This window comes from Sapajus apella, unplaced genomic scaffold (genome assembly GCF_009761245.1).
Source record: "Sapajus apella isolate SASKATOON/1434 unplaced genomic scaffold, GSC_monkey_1.0 scaffold2, whole genome shotgun sequence".
In the NCBI taxonomy this organism is placed as follows: domain Eukaryota; kingdom Metazoa; phylum Chordata; class Mammalia; order Primates; family Cebidae; genus Sapajus; species Sapajus apella.
Window position 1 is genome coordinate 78,108,817 of NW_022436942.1, and position 11,132 is coordinate 78,119,948.

At 45.6% G+C, this 11,132-nt stretch overlaps 1 protein-coding gene across 8 annotated transcripts in view; it reads right to left on the bottom strand.

The window, feature by feature from the left end:
• CIT (citron rho-interacting serine/threonine kinase) overlaps positions 1–8,271 on the bottom strand; it is a 193,867-nt gene extending 185,596 nt beyond the window's left edge. For 3 of the 8 annotated variants that reach the window (XM_032241332.1, XM_032241325.1, XM_032241385.1), the window contains exons 1-2: positions 8,199–8,257; positions 7,024–7,163 (exon numbers count right to left, since the gene is read on the bottom strand). In XM_032241332.1, the coding sequence (XP_032097223.1) occupies positions 7,024–7,119 (96 nt within the window). In that variant the 5' untranslated portion in view covers positions 7,120–7,163; positions 8,199–8,257. Of the gene's footprint in view, positions 1–7,023; positions 7,164–8,198 lie in introns of those variants that run through there. The other 5 variants (XM_032241375.1, XM_032241340.1, XM_032241364.1 and 2 more) reach the window with 4 other exon arrangements.
• Positions 8,272–11,132: the final 2,861 nt, after the last annotated feature.

The window sequence follows — 11,132 nt, forward strand, 5'->3', positions numbered from 1 at the left end:
AACACATTTGAACAACCTAGAGTAAGGAGAACTGAGTGACTATCATAAAGCCAAATTTACTCATGATCTGGAGAAACAGTTACAAACTGGCAGACTGTCTCTAGCCCACAGACATGTTTTGTTTGGCCTGTAGTGTTTAAGATAATTTGAATTATCTGCCAATATTTCAAAATCAAGAGATTCCATACAAAAAATAAAAATGGAGTCTCTGGCTTCTCTCGAAACACTGGCAGATCCAGCAACTGCCTCACCTTCCTGCCTGATGATGCTGGGCCGGAGCTGAGTAAAGCTGCCCCTCCAGGAAAACAAAATTGCTACTGTATCTCAAGCAGATGTGTTTTGGCGTTCACTGCAGGTCTGACTCCATCTTCCAACTGGCCCGCTTGACTCATTTATACTCACTGCCCGGCACCCACAGACACAAGTTTGCAACCCTGGTATAGAGCAGTGATCCCATGTGCCAAGCCATGGATTGCGTGTTCTCTCTGCAAAGATGGCCTCCAACTGTTTCTCCAATTCTGTAGGCACATGCTATTCCTTCCTTTAAGCACTAGAGTCTATTTCTCCTCCCTTTGAATCTGTTCCATCTCTGAGGCTCTCTTCAACCAAAAGAATGTGACACAAGTGACACTGTGCCAGTTCAGGGCAGTGCCTTTAAGAAGCTTGCCAGCAGCTGGGCACTGGCTCACACCTGTAATCCCAGCACTTTGGGAGACCCAAGCAGGTGGATCACTTGAGGTCAGGAGTTTGAAACCAGCCTGGCCAACATGGTGAAACCCCGTCTCTACTAAAATACAAAAATTAGTGGGTGTGGTAGTGGTGCCTGTAATCCCAGCTACTTGGGAGGCTGAGGCATGAGAATCACTTGAACCCAGGAGACGGAGGTTGTGGTGAGCCAAGATGGCACCACTGCACTCCAGCCTGAGTGACAGAGTGAGACTCCCTCTCAGAAAAAAAAAAAGCAGCAGCAGCAGCTTACCAGCTGCCACTTTTGGGAAGCCAGCCACCATGCAAAGATGCCTGGGCTAGACCAGGTGTCTGCAATCTATAGCCCTTGGGCCAAATCCAGCCCACAGACTTTTTATAAGATTGACTGAAACACAGCCACATCCATCATTTACATATTGCCTATGGCTACTTTTGTGCTGCCATGGCCAAGTGGAGTAGTTGCAACGGAGACTACAGGACCCGCAAAGCCTAAAGTATTTATTTATTTTCTTCTTATTTTTTTTGAAACAGAGTCTCACTCTGTCGCAGGGCTGGAGTGCAATGATGCAATCTCAGCTCACTGCAACCTCCGCCTCCCGGGTTCAAGCGATTCCCCTGCCTCTCAAGTAGCTGGGACTACAGGCACGCACCACCATGCCTAGCTGATTTTTTTTTTTTGCATTTTAGCAGACACAGGGTTTCACCATGTTGGCCAGGATGATCTTGATCCCCTGACCTCATGATCTACCCACCTTGGCCTCCCAAAGTGCTGGGATTACAGGCGTGAGCCACCGCACCCGGCCTAAAGTATTTACTACTTACAAAGTTATGAGTCGTGGGCTACACTACTGAAAGCCCTCATGGAGAAGAGAAGCCACGTAAGAAACACTAAGGTGCCCCAGCCAGCAGCAGCACCCACATGTTCCAGTCCCAGACATAATCCCAGCTAAATGTAGTCCCACAAGTGACCCCGGCTGATATCACAGGATGGAGCAGAAGAGCCAACTAGCTGAGTCCAGACAAACCACAGAATCCTAAGAAAAAATAAATCATTGTTGCTTTAAACTTTGTGAGTGCTTTGTTACACAGCACTTGATAACAGAAACAGACTGGCTGCATTTGAATCACAAGAGAACTGGAGAATTTAAGAAAAAAAAAAGATTCTGTCGTCCAATCCCCCTCCCCCACAACCTACTGAATTAGAATTTTCCAGACTGTAGCCTAGAATCTGTTTCACTAACAAGTTCCCCAGCAGGGCGAGGTGGCTCACACCTGGAATCCCAGCACTTTGGGAGGCCAAGGTGGGAGGATCACTTGAGCCCAGGAATTCAAGGCCAGCAGTGGCAACACAGCAGACCCCATCTCTCCAAAAAAAAAAAAAAAAATAGCCAGATGTCGTGACATGATTTTGTAGTGACATGATTTTCCTAGCCACTCGTGAGGCTGAGGTAGGAGGATCACTTGAGTCCAAGAAGTCAAGGCAACAGTGAGCCAAGATCGCACTGCTGCACTCCAGCCTGGGCAACAGAATGAGACCCTAGTCCCCAAGACAGTCAGACCTCAGTCAGGAAAGTCACCATATCTGTCACTTTAGTAACAGCTGCCACTAACTCAGAAAAATAAAATGCTTTGTTTCTTCTAGTCTTTAAGAGTTTAGAACAACCAGAGCAGGAGTTCCCAAATATAGTACTGCTTCTTAACAAAGTTTTCAACAGCCTGCAGTGAAATGAGAAAAAAATGAACATTACATGATATCTCTTTTATAAAACCAAACATATTCAAATTTAAAAATGGTCCTTTATTCTGAGATGATGTTCTTCCTCTTTTGTTGTTTCTTAAAATGCCCTTGATGAAATAAAAGGGCCAGAAAATAATAGCGGTTTTTTTATTTTTTATTTGTATTTTTTTTTTACATCCTCACTTGGCAAAATAAAAAGTTGAAAAACCTTTGTCTGTCCAGCAATTTGGGAATTTTTGCTGGCTGAGAGTCTGATAATCACTGACCTAAAACATGTCAAAAAATTCTGTTGAGTAGAAGCAAAAAAGACAAAACAACACTTAGTTTAGACAAATGAAACTAAGGTACTTACCTGAATGGAAAACAAAATTGCTACTGTATCTCAACCTCATTAAAATAGCACTATATGGGGAAAAAACAAACAGCGTCCTTACCTGTCACTCAAGGCAAATGATAGGTATATACTACACTTGCAATAATAGCAGGGGGAACTCAGCATTAAAAAGAGATGAACTGAGGGTTTACCCATAATTCTTCCTGTCATAATGACTAAATACAAGATATGCTTAATAAACTGACATGCACAGGCAGTGTGGCCCAACGACTATGTGGTCAGCCTTTGGAGTCAGACCAACCAAAGATGGAGTCTCATCTTAGCTCCAAGACCCAACGTGCATGATCTTGGGCAAGGCCTTACCTACCTCTATATCTGTCTATATCTGTTGTCTCCTATTTATGTATTTATTTAGAAACAGGGTCTCGCTCTGTTGCCCAGCCTGGAGTGCAGTGTCATAATCTCAGCTTACTGCAACTGGCCCCAGCAATGCTCCCACCTCAGCCTCCTGAGTAGCTGGGACTACAGGCATACGCCACCATGCCTGGCTAATTTATTTTTGGGACAGAGTCTCACTCTGTCACCAGGATGAAGTGTAGTGGCACAATCTCGGCTCACTGCAACCTCCGCCTCCCTAATTTAAGCAATTCTCCTGCCTCAGCCTCCCAAGTAGCTAGGACTACAGGCACGCACCACCACGCCCAGCTAATTTTTGTATTTTTAGTAGAGATGGGGTTTCGCCATGTTGGCCTGGATGGTCTTGATCTCTTGACCTTGTGATCCGCCCACCTCGGCCTCCCAGAGTGCTGGGATTACGGGTGTGCACCACCACACCCGACCTCCTGGCTAATTTTTTGTATTTTTTGTAGAGACAGGGTTTCCCCACCATTTTGCCCAGGCTAGTCTTGAACTCTTGGACTCAAACAATCCACCTGCCTCAGCCTCCCAAAGTACTGGGATTACAGGAGTGAGCCACCACACACGTGGCCTATTGCCTCCTATTTAAAGTTTAAATAAAAATAGTCCTTACCTCTGTTATGAGGCTGAAGTGAGATATCAGAAACATGCCAGTTCTATGCCAGACACACTGGAAGCCATAGCTATTACATAATCAGCACATTAAAAGCCCTTAATAAATTGGAGATTTTTGTTTTGTTTTGTTTTGTTTTGGATACAGGGTCTTGCTCTGTCACCCAGGCTAAAGTGCAGTGACATGATCTTGGCTCACTGCAACCTCTGCCTCCCAGGCTTAAGCCTTTCAAGTAGCTGGGACTACAAGTACACACCATCACAGCCAGCTATTTTTTGTATTTAGTAGAGATGGGGGTCTCACCGTGTTGCCGGGGCTGGTCTCAAACTCCTGACCTCAAGCAATCCACCCACCTCAGCCTCCCAAAGTGCTGGGATTATAGATATGAGCCACCACGCCCAGCAAGTTGGAGATATTTTGAAGTAACATGACAGGATAAAGGGGCTGAAAAGCGGCAGCCCTCCAGCCATCTATGGTTAGATAGACTATTCATTTGTGAAAAATATGTCAAGACTTCAAATGCTGATGGGGATGGTCCCACACAACAATCTAAGCTTTCAGTTTAGACTCTGATCTGTTTAAACACTCAATACCAATATTTTGGGGGGAAAAAAAGTTATCAAGAATACATCATTTTTCATCATCTTACAGGTATCCTACATAACTACCTTCCTAAATAAAATTACTATTAAAGAAACAGAAATTTAGTATTAATATTATAACTAATACTATTCTATGCTGAGTATTAATAATTAGCATCTGTTTATAAGGAATTTACCAAGAGCCAGGCAAGGTGCTAAATGCTTTATATGGACTATCTTATTTAATCCTCACAACAACCCTGTGGACTAGGAACCAAGCTCTATTTTATCTTTGTTTTGTTTTAAGATGAAATCTCGCTCACTCTGTCACCCAGGTTGGAGTGCAGTGGCAGGATCTCGGCTCACTGCAACCTCTGTTTCCTGGGTTCAAGTGATTCTCCTGCTTCAGTCTCCAAAATAGCTTGGATTACAGGTGCATGCCACAACTAATTTTCTGTATTTTTAGGAGAGATGAGGTTTCACCATGTTGGCCAGGCTGGTCTCAAACTCCTGACCTCAAGTGATCCGCCCAAATGCTGGGATTACAGGTTACAGCCTCTGTTTTAGAGAACAGCAAATGGACTCAGAAAAGGTCATTGACTCACCCAAAGTCACACAGCTAACAAGTGCTGGGACTGGGATTCAATTCTAAATCTTCATGGTCTCTATCGTCCCCCTGACTTGGGAATACATAAATCAAACAAGGATTTCTACTTCACCAGTGTTCCCTATACATCAGAAACAAAAGAATTAAAAATATATTTGGAAGTAATCTTATAACATTAAGTTTTAACGCTTCTGGAGTGATGAAAATGTGTATCTCGAGAGGAATGTGGGTTAAACAGGTGTGGTATTCATCAAAACTTTTTTTAAAATCTTAAAAAGTAAACATCCCTGCAATGAAAAGGAATAGGATTATACCCACTGAAATTGCAGTTTGAAAAAGCGTCTTTGACCAGGCGTGGTGACTTACACCTGTAATCCCAACACTCTGGGAGGCCAAGGCAGGCAGATCACGAGGTCAGGAGATCGAGACCATCTTGGCTAACACGGTGAAACCCCGTCTCTACTAAAAACACAAAAAATTAGCTAGGCGTGGTGGCATGTGCCTGTAGTCCCAGCTACTCAGGAGTTTGAGGCAGGAGAATTGCTTAAACCTGGGAGGCGGAGGTTGCAGTGAGCCAAGATCGCACCACTGTACTCCAACTTGGGTGACAGTGCGAGACTCTGTCTCAAAAAAAAAAAAGCATCTTTCTTCATTTATTTTTCTTTCTTTAATAAAAGGACAAACTTGGCCTGGTGCAGTAGCTCATGCCTATAAACCCAACACTTTGGGAGGCTGTGACAGGTGAATCACTTGAGCCCAGGAATTCGAGACCTGCTTGGGTAACATGATGAAACCTTATCTCTACAAAAATACAAAAATTAGCCAGGTGTGGTGGCCCGCACCTGTGGTGCCAGCTACTCGGGAGGCTGAAGTGGGAGGATCCTTTGAGCCCAGGAGGTCAAGGCTGCAATGAGCCATGATTGTGCCACTGTACACCAGCCTGGACCACAGAGTGAGACCCTGTCAATCAATCAATCAAACAATGAACAAACTTTAGTACAGAAGTATAAAGTGTAAGAAATATGAAAAGATCTCCCTTCTGAGGCAAGTTCAGCTATCAACTTCCGCAGTGTCCTTTTTCCAATACAATCAGTACATACGTAAAACTCCAAATAGGGCCAGGCGCTGTGGGTCATGTCTGTAATCTCAGCACTTGGAGGCAGAGGCAGGTGGATCACAAGGTCAGGAGTTTGAGACCGGCCTGACAAACATGGTGAAACCCCATCTCTACTAAAAATACAAAATTCAGCTGGGCGTGGTGGTGCACACCAGTAATCCCAGCTACTGAGGAGGCTGAGGCAGGAGAATAGCTTGAAAACAGGAGGCAGAGGTTGCAGTGAGCCGAGATCGGGCCACTGCACCCCAGCCTGGGCCACAGAGTGTGACTCTGTCTCAAAAAAAAATAAAACAAAACTCCAAATAGAGGGCCAGGTGCAGTGGCTCACACCTATGACACCAGTGTTTTAGGAGGCCAAGGCAGGAGGCTCACTTGATGCCAGGTGTTTGATACCTGCCTGAGCAACATAATGAGACCCCATCCCTACAGAAAATTAAAAACTTGGCCAGGCATGGTGGCACAGGCCTATAGTTAACAGAAGCCCTTGTTTCAAACAAAACAGAATTTATCCTAAAATATTATTCTTGGTCCTATAATAAAAGCAGACAGGGCGTGGTGGCTTACGCTTGTAATCCAGCACTTTGGGAGGCCAAGGCAGGTGGATCACTTGAGGCCAGGAGTTTGAGCCCAGCCTAATCAACATGGTGAAACTCCATCTCTACTAAAAAAATAAAAATACGAAAATACAAAACTTAGCCAGGCGTGGTGGCAGGTGCCTGTAGTCCCAGCTGCTCTGGAGGCTGAGGCAGGAGAATTGCTTGAACCTGGGAGGCGGAGGTTGCAGTGAACCGAGATTGCACCACTGTACTCCAGCCTGAGTGACAGAGTGAGACTCTAAATAAAAGCAAAGGTGAGTGACAAGGAGGTTCCAAGGAAACACACAGGTGAGCAAAGTTGGCAGGTGTTACCTGGAAGAACAGATTCAGCCTGGAGGCCCGGCTGGCAATGGGTTCAGCAGCACCAGCATCCAAAGGATTCCGCGCTCCATATTTGAACTTCAGCATCTCCCCACTGGTACTGAAACGATATCGGAAAAGCCAAGCGTGTCCTATGGTTTGGGCAGGAAGGGCTTGAGAGATCCTGATCACCCTCAAGATATTAGGGGCATGGAAGTGAAAATCAGCTTCGACTCCAGTTTTAGGAAGCTCACTCTAATCATGGAGATTAAACACCAGATTTTCACTCACCGTAACAGGAAACGATACACTTATCTGACATACTCTCTTTCTTATAAATGTGTTTATTATCTCCCCCCTTAGAATGGAAGGTCCACAAGGGCAGAGATTTTTACATGGGGGCACACACACTCTAGCACATAGTAGGTGTGAATAAATAATTATTAAATGAATGACTGAAATAAGCAAACTCCACAGCTTGTTGGAAGGTGTTAAGTGCTATGGGGTAAAAAAACAAAAGTGAGCAAAATAAGGACAATGGGGGTGAGACGGTGCAATTTTTAGTGTGGTCAAAGAAGACTTCACTGAGAAGCCACCATTTGACCCAAGACTTGAAGATCTGAAATGGATGACCAGCAAGCCGTGAGGATATCTGGGGAAAGAAAGGTAACCCTGGCAAAAGAACAGCCGAGGCAAAAGCCCTGAGGAAGGACCTGGCCTCTCCAACAGTAGCAAGGAGGCCAGAGGCACTGGAGCAGAGCGAAAGAGGTGGGAGCATCAAGGAGGTGATGGGGTGGGCACGGGGTATGAAGACAAAGAAACAGAGAGGTTAAGTAAATTGCTAAGATTACGCAGGTAATAAGGAACTGGCTGACTGCACTGGACAGAATAATACAGTTAGTGCTGACAGGAGGCAGAGCTGAAGAGACACAGGACTCCGCCCGCTTTAGGGAAGGAACAAGCCTCCCGCCCCGGCACCACCCGGCGGACCCCTCGGCTCCCAAGGAGGGTGGGCGCGCGCACAGACAGCCCCGGAAGACCCTCTAGACCTCCCACAGCCCTGAAGGTGGAATCGCCGCCTTTTCCGTGGCAGAAGGGAAAGCCGGGACTGGTGTGGGTGGAGGCAGCCCTCCCCTGGCCTTGCAGAGCGGGGTGCGGTAGAATTGGGGTTGGGGGATCAGACTCACGTTCAGCGGACCCCGCTGGTCTGTAATATACTCAGCCCCGCGTCTCCCGCCGCCGCGTTTGAACCTGAAGAACGGCGCGGGCGGGTCTCAGCCGTGTCTGGACCAATCAGCGTGCCCACTCCTATGATAGACGTGGGCGTCTCAGCCAGGCCCCGCCCATGTCCTTAAAGGGACGGAGGAAGTGAAAGGGAGAGCCAATCAATTGTTTCTTCCTTTGACTCGCGACCAATGGGAAAGGGGGAAGGGCAAAGCCTGCAGGGCAGGTCTTGGAAGTTTGAAATTGGCGGTTACGCAGGATGCTGCGTTTGGGGACGCGGCAGTTTATGTAGGATCCCTGAGGAGGTCGCCAGGGCGCTGTCTCTTGCTCTCGGCCACCAGCGAGTGCCTGGTTTTCTTGTCTCTCTCCTGTGGCTAAAGTGGAAGTACTTGTTACCTGGGAAAACCCAGTTGTCCTCTGGTACAGCTGAGGCAACGAATCTTTTGAGCGTGACTTCAACCTGCCTTGATTACTGCATCTCCCAGCTGACTGCCCTGTAAGGAATTGGTGAAAGTCATTGAGACCATCTGAAAGGACACTTTAAAATGAATTATAGGCGAGATACTTAAACAGGCACTTCACCAAAAGGGAAATCCAGATGGCCAACAAATGTATGAAAGTTGTCAACCTCTTTCATAATCAGAAAATATGAAAAATAAAGTCACAGTGAGAAACAACACACACTCAAATTCGAGAACAAAAGGATGTGACGGTGTGTGCGAAGATGTGGAGGTACACACACTTATACAGTACCCGTAGGCGTGTAAATGGATACGATCTGTTTGAAATTTGAGAAAAAAAGTTTGGCATTATTTGTTAACATTGAAGATTCGTGCATTCTGTAACTATTGCTAGGAGTATTTTCTCTACCTAACAGAAACTCCTATTTATTTATTTAAAGATGGAGTCTTGCTCTGTTTCTCACGCTGGAGTGCAGTAGCATGATCTCGGCTCACTGCAACCTCCGTCAAGCGATTCTCCTGTCTCAGCCGCCAGAGCATCTGGGACTACAGGCACCTGCCATCACGCCTGACTCATTTTTGTATTTTTAAGTAGAGAGTATTTTCACCATTTTGACCAGGCTGATAGGACCTCAAGTGATCCGCCCAAAATGCTGAGATTGCAGACCTGAGCCACCATGCCCGGCAAGAAACTCCTCCTTATGTACACCAAGAGACGTGTATAAGAATACAAAATCGTGTTGGCAAAAAACTGAACGTGACACAAATGTCCGTCAGCAGTAGAAAAGACAAAATTGTATATTGCAGTGTTTTCATACAGCAATAAAAAAGAATAAACAGCAACTAGCCACAGACATAATGAGTCTCAAAATAAGGCCTAATGAAGGAAGCAAGACAATGAACATATGATTCCACTCATATAAATTCTCAAAGCCCACAAAACAAAGCAACATTGTTTAAAGAGGGGTGTATTAGGTTGATGCAAGTCATTAAAAGAAATGGCAAAATCCTAAAGACAGCAAAAGTCAGAACAGTAGTGACCTGGGGTTTAGATGGAGGCCTTTCAGGGTATTGGGATGCTACTATGATCTATTTTTTTAACCTAGATACCAACAATATGGATATAATATGGATGTGGTTTTATAATAAATTGTGTGTATATGTGTGCACTTGTGTGTGTATGTGTGTGTGTTTTATTTATATATGTAAAGTCCTTTTGATACTCTCTTAATTCTACAGTAGACAGAGCTGGAGTGTGTTCTCTCTCTCTCTTTCTCTCTCTCTCTCTCTCACATACACACACACACACACACACACACACACACAGGCGCACACTAGCACATAATTAAAGCTACAGGCTTGCTTAATACACATTTGTTTGTTTGTTTTTTCCTTCCCCAAACATAATTTTCTTCTTGTTCCTGGGGTCAATAATAGCTACTATTTATCAAGCACCTTTAAAAAAAAAAAAAAAAGCCGGGCGCGGTGGCTCACACCTGTAATCCCAGCACTTTGGGAGGCCGAGGCGGGTGGATCACAAGGTCAAGAGATCGAGACCATCCTGGTCAACATGGTGAAACCCCGTCTCTACTAAAAATACAAAAAATTAGCTGGGCATGGTGGTGTGTGCCTGTAATCCCAGCTACTCAGGAGGCTGAGGCAGGAGAATTGCCTGTACCCGGGAGGCGGAGGTTGCGGTGAGCCGAGATCGCGCCATTGCACTCCAGCCTGGGTAACAAAAGCGAAACTCCGTCTCAAAAAAAAAAAAAAAAAAAAAAAAAGAATCTCACTGTCACCCAGGCTACAGTTCAGTGGCATAATCATGGCTCACTGCAGCTACCACCTCTCCAGGCTTAAGTGATCCTCCCACCTCAGCCCTCCCACAGGAATGTACCACCATCCCTGGCATTTTTTTTTTTTTTTTTTTTTTTGGTAGAGATGGGTCTCCCTTGTTGCCCAAGCTGGTCTCAAACTCCTGGACTCAAACAACCATCCTGCCCTGACTTCCCAAAGTGCTGGGATTACAAGTGTGAGCTATTGCGCCCAGCCCAGAAACTTCTATATTAAGGGAACAACTGGCCAGGCACAATGGCTCACAACACATTGGGAAGCCAAGCTGAGTGGATCACGAGATCACGAGGTCACGAGTTTGAGACCAGCCTAGCCAACACAGTGAAACCCCATCTCTACTAAAAATACAAAAATTAGCTGGGTGTGGTGGCAAATGTCTGTAATCCCAGCTACTCAGGAGGGTAAGGCAGGAGAACCGCTTGAACCTTGGAGGCGGAGGTTGCAGTGAGCCAAAATCTCACCACTGCACTCCAGCCTGAGTGAGAGAGTGAAACTCCATCTCAAAAAAAAAAAAAAAAAAAAAGGCCAGGTGTCGTGGCTCACACCTGTAATCCCAGCACTTTAGGAGGCCAAGGTGGGTGAATC